We start from the raw sequence: 13,087 nt of genomic DNA, 5'->3' as shown, positions 1-13,087 counted from the left end.
TTTGCCTCCATAATGTGCATAATATATATATGTATATATATATGTATGTATATATATATATATTTTTATTATTATTATTTTTATTATCACACCGGCCGATTCCCACCAAGGCAGGGTGGCCCGAAAAAGAAAAACTTTCACCATCATTCACTCCATCACTGTCTTGCCAGAAGGGTGCTTTACACTACAGTTTTTAAACTGCAACATTAACACCCCTCCTTCAGAGTGCAGGCACTGTACTTCCCATCTCCAGGACTCAAGTCCGGCCTGCCGGTTTCCCTGAACCCCTTCATAAATGTTACTTTGCTCACACTCCAACAGCACGTCAAGTATTAAAAACCATTTGTCTCCATTCACTCCTATCAAACACGCTCACGCATGCCTGCTGGAAGTCCAAGCCCCTCGCACACAAAACCTCCTTTACCCCCTCCCTCCAACCCTTCCTAGGCCGACCCCTACCCCGCCTTCCTTCCACTACAGACTGATACACTCTTGAAGTCATTCTGTTTCGCTCCATTCTCTCTACATGTCCGAACCACCTCAACAACCCTTCCTCAGCCCTCTGGACAACAGTTTTGGTAATCCCGCACCTCCTCCTAACTTCCAAACTACGAATTCTCTGCATTATATTCACACCACACATTGCCCTCAGACATGACATCTCCACTGCCTCCAGCCTTCTCCTCGCTGCAACATTCATCACCCACGCTTCACACCCATATAAGAGCGTTGGTAAAACTATACTCTCATACATTCCCCTCTTTGCCTCCAAGGACAAAGTTCTTTGTCTCCACAGACTCCTAAGTGCACCACTCACTCTTTTTCCCTCATCAATTCTATGATTCACCTCATCTTTCATAGACCCATCCGCTGACACGTCCACTCCCATATATATATATGTATATTTCTTTTGAAATATACTGGCCGTCTCCCACTGAGGCCGGGTTACCTGAAGAAGAAACACTTTCACCATCATTCACGTTATCACTGTCTTGTCAGAGGCATGCAGATACAAGAGTTCAGATGTCCCTCCAAACAACAAATAGGCAGGCATTGTACTTCCCACCACCAGGACTTGAATCTGGCTGGACTTACCACTTTCCTTGAATCCCTTCACAAAAATGTTACCTTGCTCATACTCCAACAGCTCATCAGGTCCCAAAAACCATTTGCCTTCACTCTCATCTCACATGCTCACCTAAAGGTATAAAAGGTATGCCTGCTGGATGTCTAAGCTCCTTGCACACGAAACCTTCTTAACCCCCCTCCCTCTCTCCATCTTTTCCTAGGATGACCCCTACCCTACCTTCCCTCTACTACAGACTTGTTTATTTTATTTATAATTAAAGTATTTATTCACTGTGAACTTCACAGGGATGATGGGTCCAGGTCCAATGGGAATGGGTCCTGGCATGGGGCCAGGAATGGGACCAGGAATGATGGGACCCATGCAGGTGACAGTCAACCCAGCCACGAACGATGCACCTTTGGAATTCAACACCAACAAAAACAAACCACCCATGCCCGTGGCTGCCAGTAAGTCTTAATTTAATACTCTACTCTCAGTATGGAAGAAATTTTGCATATAATAATAAATGGTATGTTTATACTGACCAGATGTGGAGGAAGACATTTATGTACACTTGAGGACATTTATTACATTAATATTGAAGACAGTAATGGCAAAACATTTCTTCTAATAAAGGTCTTGAACTGTACATGTTTTTTTCTACATTATGCATATGGGATTAGCAGGTATTAACCCTTTCAGTGTCAGTCACATAGAGCTATGTCATTGAGGCCAGGATCCCTAACGTAGTTCTTAATCATGAGTTCCGCCCTCTCATATATGAGAGAATGCACCTAGATATGAGAGAATGGGTCTTTGTGATAAGTTCACAGTATAAAAAAAATCCTGCCCCATGTGGTGCATGATGGGAAAAGCAAAACTCACGCTATGTAAATGGTTTAAAATAGCCTCTCCTCACTTAATGACGGAGTTATATTCCTAAGACCACGTTAGTAAATGAATTCATTGCTAAGTAAATCAGTATACTGTACAGTCCTTACTTAGCGACCGAGTTCTGTTCCTAAGAGCAGGTCGGTAAATGAATTGGTCATTAAGTGAGGAGTCGTTTCCCTTACTGATATTTCAAGCATACTGTACTGGTAATGGGTTTGTGTCAATCATCTTTAGGTGGTTGTATTGAAGTTGGTTCTTGTTTAATCATACGAAGGGATTTTATTTAATGCCAATTTAAAATCTTAAATTAGAGTATACAATTTTATGCTCATAAAAAAAAGTGTTTGATGCCACAAATTTTACTAATTCTTTACAGATAATGGTGAAATTGTAGATAATAATATCCAGGAAGCAATCGTTGTGGAGGAGCGAAGAGATAGAGAGAGGGAGAGAGAGCGAGACCGTGAGAGAGACCACGGGAGAGATCGAGATAGAGATCGTGAGCGCTCTCGTGGCAGAGACAGAGACAGAGATCGGGACCGTGATCGTGAACGTGAGAGGTGAGATTGCAGCGGAAACTCTCCTTTTTTTTATTTATTGAACTGTAGTATTAGCATGCCTCTGGCAAGACAGTAATGGAGTAAATGATGATGAAAGTGTTTTCTTTTTGGGTCACCCTGCCTCAGTGGGAAACTGGCAGTGTGTTAAAAAAAATTAATGCCATGTAAAAACCACAACAAAAACTTTTCTTTTGATATTTTTTATTTAGATTTGACTTGAATTATTTGCTTATTTTAAAGTCCTTGTCAACTTTCCATTCTTTCCTCACTTCATCTCTTTCCCAGTCATAGTTGACCTGTCTACTGCAAGCTTCCAGAGTTCTCTGCATAATTTCTTCACTAAATTTAATGAGAGGGGTGTGTGGGGGCTACAGGTCTTTATTCACCACACAGTAGTTACAGGGGTGGAAGCATTAGTATTTTAGTTATAATCATTATGGAAATACTAATCTGTATACATGAGAATAGGAAGTAATCAGGTTTGATTCATTGAAGGGAAGGGTAGCTTCAGATCCTTAGTTAAAGGTAACCCTTGGAAGGTTAGTGTTTGTGTTTTGGCTCATCTTGGTTGACTGGGTCTTATGGTATCCAATCTGAGTGGTTAGGAAGTTCAGTGATATGCTTTTAGGCATACAAAAAACTGATACATTTGTTGTCATACTAGCCAAGGTTCACAGTTGTCACATTAACACTAAGAGCTGGACTTGATCCTTTGTGGTGTATGGTAACTCTTCTCAGTTTCACACATCAAATTGCAACAAGTACAGTCTGAGTATTCTGTGGTAACAGACCTTTAAGACTGTGGTTAAAACTCACAGCTTTAATAGGAATTCTTTACAAAATTATTTTTACAAACAATGTCTTGCAAAGAATTTTGTTAATGGGAAAAGGAGGTGGAAGAGGAGGAGGCTGGTAGAGAGCAGCTGTCTTGGGATGTGCTACAATCCTGCTTTATGAATGATGAAACTGATAGTTGTTTGAACAATGGTCTGGTGATACCAATTAAATATGGAAAAAGACACTTATGTACAGTTCATGATATTTATTATAGGAAATGTTTCACCATGAGTGACTTCTTCAGACTGAGGAAGCCACTTGTATTGAAATGTTTCCTCTAATAAATGTCCTGAACTGTACATGATAGTTGTTTACTTTGAGTGAGTGAGTGAGTGTGTGTGTGTTAGTGTGTGTGAGTGTGATTGTGTGAGTGTGATTGTGTGAGTGTGATTGTGTGAGTGTGACTGTGTGAGTGTGAGTGTGATTGTGTGAGTGTGTGTGAGTGTGACTGTGTGTGAGTGTGACTGTGTGTGAGTGTGACTGTGTGTGAGTGTGACTGTGTGTGAGTGTGACTGTGTGTGAGTGTGACTGTGTGTGAGTGTGACTGTGTGTGAGTGTGACTGTGTGTGAGTGTGACTGTGTGTGAGTGTGACTGTGTGTGAGTGTGACTGTGTGTGAGTGTGACTGTGTGTGAGTGTGACTGTGTGTGAGTGTGACTGTGTGTGAGTGTGACTGTGTGTGAGTGTGACTGTGTGTGAGTGTGACTGTGTGTGTGTGACTGTGTGTGTGTGAGTGAGTGAGTGAGTGTGAGTGTGAGTGAGTGTGAGTGTGTGTGTGTGTGTGTGTGTGTGTGTGTGTGTGTGTGTGTGTGTGTGTGTGTGTGTGTGTGTGTGTGTGTGTGTGTGTGTGTGTGTGTGTGTGTACTCACCTAGTTGAGGTTGCAGGGGTCGAGTCCAAGCTCCTGGCCCTGCCTCTTCACTGGTCGCTACTAGGTCACTCTCCCTGAACCATGAGCTTTATCGTACCTCTGCTTAAGGCTATGTATGGATCCTGCCTCTACTACATCGCTTCCCAAACTATTCCACTTCCTGACTACTCTGTGGCTGAAGAAATACTTCCTAACATCCCTGTGATTCATCTGTGTCTTCAGCTTCCAACTGTGTCCCCTTGTTGCTGTGTCCCATCTCTGGAACATCCTGTCTTTGTCCACCTTGTCAATTCCTCTCAGTATTTTGTATGTCGTTATCATGTCCCCCCTATCTCTCCTGTCCTCCAGTGTCGTCAGGTTGATTTCCCTTAACCTCTCCTCGTAGGACATACCTCTTAGCTCTGGAACTAGTCTTGTTGCAAACCTTTGAACTTTCTCTAGTTTCTTTACGTGCTTGGCTAGGTGTGGGTTCCAAACTGGTGCCGCATACTCCAATATGGGCCTAACGTACACGGTGTACAGGGTCCTGAACAATTCCTTATTAAGATGTCGGAATGCTGTTCTGAGGTTTGCTAGGTGCCCATATGCTGCAGCAGTTATTTGGTTGATGTGCACTTCAGGAGATGTGCCTGGTGTTATACTTGCCCCAAGATCTTTTTCCTTGAGTGAGGTTTGTAGTCTCTGGCCCCCTAGACTGTACTCTGTCTGCGGTTTCCTTTGTCCTTCCCCAATCTTCATGACTTTGCACTTGATGGGGTTGAACTCCAGGAGCCAATTGCTGGACCAGGTCTGCAGCCTGTCCAGATCCCTTTGTAGTTCTGCCTGGTCTTCGATCGAATGAATTCCTCTCATCAACTTCACGTCATCTGCAAACAGGGACACTTCGGTGCCCACTCTGACACCTCGCCACGTACGTGTGTGTGTGTGTGTGTGTGTGTGTGTGTGTGTGTGTGCGTGCGTGTGCGTGTGCGTGCGTGCATGCATGCGTGCGTGTGCACACATTCAATTTGTTTTTTTTTTCATATAATTTCATGCATTTTTAAATCGGTTTCTCAAGTACTTTCAGTTTCTTCTCATCTTTGTTGGAAATACAGATTATAATTTTCTTATTTATTTCTGTATATATATAAAATGAATTGTTTCTATGCTTTTGTATTTGCCGGGTCATAATTATCACGTATTGTATAGTTATCCCCTGCTTAGCAAACATTTGCAAGAAAGGCAATATTAAGCAGCATATTCATTTAGCAATCTCTTGCAGTGTCTTGTAACAAAGATAGTGAAGGGTTCATATCATTCCAAGAACAAACACGTACAAAGGCCAACTCTTGTGCTGGATTGCTCCTGCATATGTGAAGATTTGCTAGCCACACTACACCCCTTTGTGTTGAGCAGTAAACATGGGGAGGTTGTGTAGGCATGTTAAGGATTAAGGATTTTATTTCTTTCCATAGTATACAGTGTATAATACAATTTTGATTTGCTAAGTACAAAGAAAGCCACTATCATGCCGGGGCATTTTGGGCAGACCGAACCTAATGCTTAATAGACTAGGTATTTTTTTTTTTTTTTCAACCAGTCGGTCGTCTCCCACCGAGGCAGGGTGACCCAAAAAAAAGAAAGAAAATCCCCAAAAAGAAAATACTTTCATCATCATTCAACACTTTCACCACACTCACACATTATCACTGCTTTTGCAGAGGTGCTCAGAATACAACAGTTTAGAAGCATATACGTATAAAGATACACAACATATCCCTCCAAACTGCCAATATCCCAAACCCCTCCTTTAAAGTGCAGGCATTGTACTTCCCATTTCCAGGACTCAAGTCCGACTATATGAAAATAACCGGTTTCCCTGAATCCCTTCACTAAATATTACCCTGCTCACACTCCAACAGATCGTCAGGTCCCAAGTATCATTCGTCTCCATTCACTCCTATCTAACACGCTCATGCACGCTTGCTGGAAATCCAAGCCCCTCGCCCACAAAACCTCCTTTACCCCCTCTTTCCAACCCTTACGAGGACGACCCCTACCCCTCTTTCCTTCCCCTATAGATTTATATGCTTTCCATGTCATTCTACTTTGATCCATTCTCTCTAAATGACCAAACCACCTCAACAACCCCTCTTCTGCCCTCTGACTAATGCTTTTATTAACTCCACACCTTCTCCTAATTTCCACACTCCGAATTTTCTGCATAATATTTACACCACACATTGCCCTTAGACAGGACATCTCCACTGCCTCCAACCATCTCCTCGCTGCTGCATTTACCACCCAAGCTTCACATCCATATAAGAGTGTTGGTACTACTATACTTTCATACATTCCCTTCTTTGCCTCCATAGATAACGTTTTTTGACTCCACATATACCTCAACGCACCACTCACCTTTTTTCCCTCATCAATTCTATGATTAACCTCATCCTTCATAAATCTATCGGCCGACACGTCAACTCCCAAGTATCTGAAAACATTCACTTCTTCCATACTCCTCCTCCCCAATTTGATATCCAATTTTTCTTTATCTAAATCATTTGATACCCTCATCACCTTACTCTTTTCTATGTTCACTTTCAACTTTCTACCTTTACACACATTCTCAAACTCATCCACTAACCTTTGTAATTTTTCTTTAGAATCTTCCATAAGCACAGTATCATCAGCAAAAAGTAACTGTGTCAATTCCCATTTTGAATTTGATTCCCCATAATTTAATCCCACCCCTCTCCCGAACACCCTAGCATTTACTTCTTTTACAACCCCATCTATAAATATATTAAACAACCATGGTGACATTACACATCCCTGTCTAAGACTACTTTTACCGGGAAGTATTCTCCCTCTCTTCTACACACCCTAACCTGAGCCTCACTATCCTCATAAAAGCTCTTTACAGCATTTAGTAACTTACCACCTATTCCATATACTTGCAACATCTGCCACATTGCTCCTCGATCCACTCTATCATATGCCTTTTCTAAATCCATAAATGCAATAAAAACTTCCCTACCTTTATCTAAATACTGTTCACATATATGCTTCAATGTAAACACTTGATCTACACATCCCCTACCCACTCTGAAGCCTCCTTGCTCATCCACAATTCTACATTCTGTCTTACCTCTAATTCTTTCAATTATAACCCTACCGTATACTTTTCCTGGTATACTCAGTAAACTTATTCCTCTATAATGTTTACAATCTCTTTTGTCCCCTTTCCCTTTATATAAAGGGACTATACATGCTCTCCGCCAATCCCTAGGTACCTTCCCCTCTTTCATACATTTATTAAACAAAAGTACCAACCACTCCAACACTATATCCCCCCCTGCTTTTAACATTTCTGTCATGATCCCTTCAGTTCCAGCTCCTTTACCCCCTTTTCATTCTACGTAATGCCTCGCGTACCTCCCCCACACTTACATTCTGCTCTTCTTCACTCCTAAAAGATGGTATACCTCCCTGGCCAGTGCATGAAATTACCGCCTCCCTTTCTTCCTCAACATTTAAAAGTTCCTCAAAATATTCTTGCCGTCTACCTAATACCTCCCTCTCCCCATCTACTAACTCCCCTACTCTGTTTTTAACTGACAAATCCATACTATCCCTAGGCTTTCTTAACTTGTTTAACTCACTCCAAAATTTTTTCTTATTTTCATTAAAATTTCTTGACAGTGCCTCTCCCACTCTATCATCTGCTCTCCTTTTGCACTCTCTCACCACTCTCTTCACCTTTCTTTTACTCTCCATATACTCTGCTCTTCTTATAACACTTCTGCTTTGTAAAAACCTCTCGTAAGCTACATTTTTCTCTTTTATCACACCCTTTACTTCATCATTCCACAAATCACTCCTCTTCCCTCCTGCACCCACCCTCCTATAACCACAAACTTCTGACTAGGTATATATATCATAATTAGTTCGAATTTAACATTGTTTTTATTTATATTTTAACAGAGGTAGTTAGGGGTTTAGCTGTTTTTATTTATATTTTAACAGAGGTAGTTAGGGGTTTAGCGGTAATTGAATTAAGTAATTAATTAACAAGTTACAGTACAGTGGACCCCCGGTTAATGATATTTTTTCACTCCAGAAGTATGTTCAGGTAGTACTACCGAATTTGGGAATATTGTGAAGTAGATTAATTTCAGACCCCCAAACATACACGTACAAACGCACTTACATAAATACACTTACATAATTGGTCGCATTCGGAGGTAATCGTTATGCGGGGGTCCACTGTATTATATTTTGGCACATTTTACATAATGTGATTGAGACTATTTTTGAAACCATGTTTGAGAGTATTAGACCAGTGTGTGTGTGGAGGGAAGTGCTTTTGGAATTTGATTTGCTAGATTGTGAGCGAGGTGAATAGTACAGTATCAGCTTACTAGTTTGAGGAGTATGCGTATAAAGACAGTATGTAAGACAACTCTTTATTGGGACTTCATGTGCTCAGGGTCGAGCTTTATCAAGCTGTAAAATGATGATGATAAAGCTAAATTTTTGTTGAGCTTGTTTCCCTCAAGGGAGCTTCTCTGATGCCAGTGAAGGGCTCTTAATCCAAGGAATTGGACTTGCCCTTCTCTTCCTTGGATCAAACCTGAATGCCTCCCATAAATAATAATAATAATAATAATAATAATAATAATAATAATAATAATAATAGGCACTAATAACCCCCTTCTCCTGTATGAATTACTGAATTTAAAAAGAAAAACTTAATGTTTCTTTTTAGGTCTCCCCCGCCTCAGTGGGAGACGGCCAGTTCATTGAAAATAATAATAATAATAATAATAATAATAATAATGTTGAGCTTGTTCTTCATATTGTGGCTTTACATACATGGCTAGTGTGACTTGAATTTTGAAAACTGGGAAGAACAGTATCTCCACTGTGAATGTGGGGTGAGGAGGACAGGGTTCCACCAGTCACCATTGGATTGCACTGTTTTTCTTAGTTGTGTTGGCTTCTTGGTCTCAATCACTTATAATTCACTGTGATACATTCCTAACCCCCATCATAGCCTCTGTTATAAATTTATCTCCACTACCTCCCATTTCTTATCCCGTAAACGGTCCAAGCAAATCTGCGTTCACATGCGTAGTGCTCCAAAAGTAGATCTACGTTTTTTTTACATATTTTCAAATATATAAAAAAAAGTAGATCATAGTTTTTTACACGTTTTCAAATGTACAAAAAAAAAGATCTGCTTTTTTTACATACTTTCAAATGTTGAAAAAATGTATATATACGTTTGGACCGTTTATGGGTTAAATGGCAGCATAGTTTGAGGTGAAAATAAAAATATAGCGTATTTAAGACATTAAAGTTATGAATGAAGTTTACTTTTAACAGATTTATAGTTTGCTTTTGCGACTTTCTTGACGTGAGGTACAAAAAATTTAGTCTTCCCACAAGATTATGAATGAAGTTGTTAATATTTTTCAGTGTTGCCAGGTAATGTGCACTGTTAGCAAGTGTAAACTTGGAAGTCGCTATTATCACTGTTGTTGTATCAGCCAGTGACTGTAAACAAGCATAGTAGAATGATAGGGAATTTATTGAGTAGAATCTTGGCAGTGTCAAACATTTTGTTGCTTTACATTGAGTAATCATGATCTGCAAACTTTATTCAAGAGTTTACCTAGCTGTTTACCTAGTAATTTATATCCACAAACTATTAAAGATTCTGTCTGTATATATTCTAAGTAGTAGTGTATACCTGGAGTATACCTGGACCTACAAATTTTTTAATCTGTTTCTAGATATGATGTACATGTGGTGATCAGTAAACTCCAGTGTTCTTATTACTTAGTACCTGCACTCTGAAGGAGGGGTGGGGATATTTGCAGTTTTGAACTGTAGTGTTGGTGCCCCTCTGGCAAGACAGTAATGGAATGAGGGATGGTGAATTTATATTTGACCATGTATGTGTCTTGCACAGTGCAGCAGTATCTTAAAGGGCACAGACAGGCAGGATAAAATAAATATATTGTTGGTTATACTTTTTATTGCTTGTATTAATGTTCACTAATGGTATTTCCCAAGGGACTGTGATAGAGAGCGTGACCGAGACCGGGAAAGACAAGATCGAGATAGAGAGCGTGACCGCCGGCGTGATCGTCCTCGCAAAGATGGTGGTGGTAATGACCGCAGTAGTATTGAGAGTATACCTGCTGGAAATGGTTAGTAACTTCATAGTGGTGTTAACATCATATTAGAGCTTAGAGTAAGAATTACTTTTATGTTAATTGCTAAACTTAGTTTGGTTAATTTGTATATTTCCTTTTTTCTTTGGCATAATTATATTGCAGTATTTCCACTTCTCTCTTACCTGGGGTTAGGAAGCTATGCAGAGTAACACCCTGTATTTTATATTTTTTTTCCACCAACCTGTAGTCCATCCTCAGACTGTTTTAGCCACAGTGAAATAATGACTTTAATTAAATTAAAGTCAGCATTCACTGTGGCTAAGACAGTCAGATGGATGACTGTTACATAAATCTTAAACAGTGATTGTCTGACTGTGTGTTGTAGAGTGCACTCAGTGGGTCTTTGCTTTGCTATAATTGGTTAATTTTTATTAATATAAGACAATTTAACTGAACTAAACATACTCTAACCTAACCTAAACAGTATAAAGTGAGAAATTTGCTGAAGTTAGTACACACATTGACTTTGAATTTAGGAGGACAAGTTGTATCATGACAGGAGCTTCCACACCAGACTCTAGCAACATATAATAGTACTCAAGCTAATATACACGGTTTAGCCCTTAAACTTTCCAAACGTAGATCTACGTTCATGTGCGTAGCGCTCCAACCTTTATTTTCTCCATTTGAAACCACGTAAAAAAAAACGTAGACCTACGTTCGGAGCGCTACGCATGTCAACGTAGATCTACGTTTGGACAGTTTAAGGGTTAATAACATAACTACTAATGGCAATAATGTTCTTATTAACAACAACAATAATAAATGTGTAGCTGGAGCAGACTTGATATAACAACAACAGGGTTGATGTTACAAAACTTGGAGTTGTAGATATTTTTTTTTTTTTAACACGTCGGTTGTCTCCCACCGAGGCAGGGTGACTCAAAAAGAAAGAAAATCCCCAAAAAGAAAATACTTTCATCATCATTCAACACTTCCACCTCACTCACACATAATCACTGTCTTTGCAGAGGTGCTTAGATATGATAGTTCAGAAGTCCCTCCAAACTGCCAATATCCCAAACCCCTTCTTTAAAGTGTAGGCATTGTACATGGGCCACTTGCCTTGATTCCTCCTCTTCCCCACCTTCCCATCCTTTTCCAGTTATTTCCATCCTTCCTTATCCTTCTTCCTTCCCATCTTACGACAGCTCTCGTCGTCCTCGATTCTATTCGACTTCCCATTTCCAGGTCTCAGGTCCGGCTAACTTGTTTCCCTGAATCCCTTCACAGAATATTACCCTGCTCGCACTCCAACAGCTCGTCAGATCCCAAAAACCCATTCGTCTCCATTCACTCATATCTAACACGCTCATACATGCTTGCTGGAAGTCCAAGCCTCTTGTCCACAAAACTTCCTTTACCCCCTCCCTCCATCCTTTTTTGAGGACAACCCCTACCCTGCCTTCCCTCCACTACAGATTTATACACTCTCCAAGTCATTCTACTCTGATCCATTCTCTCTAAATGACCAAACCACTTCAGCAACTCCTCTTCAGCCCTCTGACTAATACTTTTAGTAACTCCTCACCTTCTCCTAATTTCCACACTCCAAATTCTCTGCATAATATTTACACCACACATTGCCCTTAGACAGGACATCTGCATTGCCTCCAGCTGCCTCCTTGCTGCAGCATTTACAACCCAAGCTTCACACCTATATAAGAGTGTTGGTACCACTATACTTTCATACATTTTCTTCTTTGCCTCCATAGATAATGTTTTTTGTCTCCACATATACCTCAACGCACCACTTGCCTTTTTTCCTCCATCAATTCTATGGTTAACCTCATCCTTCATAAATCCATCTGCTGACAAGTCAACTCCCAAATATCTGAAAACATTCACTTCTTCCATACTTCCTCTCTCCAATGTGATATCCAGTTTTTCTTTATTTAAATCATTTGATACCCCTCATCACCATACTCTTATCTATGTTCACCTTCAACTTTCTACATACATACATACCCATCTAGGTTTCCTTCTATTTTCTTAATAGTTTTTGTTCTTTATTTCCTCTTATCTCCATGGGGAAATGGAACAGAATTCTTCCTTCGTAAGCCATGTGTGTCATAAGAGGCAACTAAAATGCTGGAAGCAAGGGGCTAGTAGCCCCTACTTCTGTATAAATTACTAAATGTAAAATGAAAAACTTTTCTTTCTTTTTAGGTCACCCTGTCTTGATGGGAGACAGCCAGTTTGTTGAAAAAAAAAATAATGCTTAGTTTATTAGTTATTTGAGATTCTTTAATTAATAGCATTTTCTCCCTTTCTGTGTAGGTAATGTACAAATACAGCCCATGGACGGCACCAACCCACCAGGCTCGGGTTTTGGTCCCATGGGTCCAGGACCTGGTCCATGGGGGCCTATGTGGGGTCCTCCTGGAGGACCTATGGGTCCATTGGGGCCTATGGGACCAATGGGAGGGCCTATGGGACCAATGGGAGGGCCAATGGGACCTATGGGTCCTATGGGGCCAATGGGACCTATGGGACCACCTGGTGAAGGTCCACCAATGGTGAGTTAACAGATTTTTGTGATCATGGCAACAAGCGTCATTAGTCAAAATTTTATCCCCTTAAGTGTCAGTGGCGTAGTTCTACGCTATGATCTCAGCTCACTGAGATAAGC

At 40.5% G+C, this 13,087-nt stretch overlaps 1 protein-coding gene across 3 annotated transcripts in view; it reads left to right on the top strand.

The window, feature by feature from the left end:
• LOC128698646 (ecto-NOX disulfide-thiol exchanger 2-like) overlaps nt 1–13,087 on the top strand; it is a 67,099-nt gene that overhangs the window by 22,507 nt on the left and 31,505 nt on the right. For all 3 annotated transcript variants that reach the window (XM_070103899.1, XM_070103898.1, XM_070103897.1), the window contains 4 exons: nt 1,375–1,536; nt 2,340–2,523; nt 10,292–10,428; nt 12,736–12,974. In XM_070103899.1, the coding sequence (XP_069960000.1) occupies nt 1,375–1,536; nt 2,340–2,523; nt 10,292–10,428; nt 12,736–12,974 (722 nt within the window). The remainder of the gene's footprint in view (nt 1–1,374; nt 1,537–2,339; nt 2,524–10,291; nt 10,429–12,735; nt 12,975–13,087) is intronic.

Source organism: Cherax quadricarinatus, chromosome 88 (assembly GCF_038502225.1).
Source record: "Cherax quadricarinatus isolate ZL_2023a chromosome 88, ASM3850222v1, whole genome shotgun sequence".
NCBI lineage: Eukaryota > Metazoa > Arthropoda > Malacostraca > Decapoda > Parastacidae > Cherax > Cherax quadricarinatus.
The sequence above is the reverse complement of the archived record's forward strand: the minus strand, read 5'-3'. Positions and strand labels throughout refer to the sequence as shown.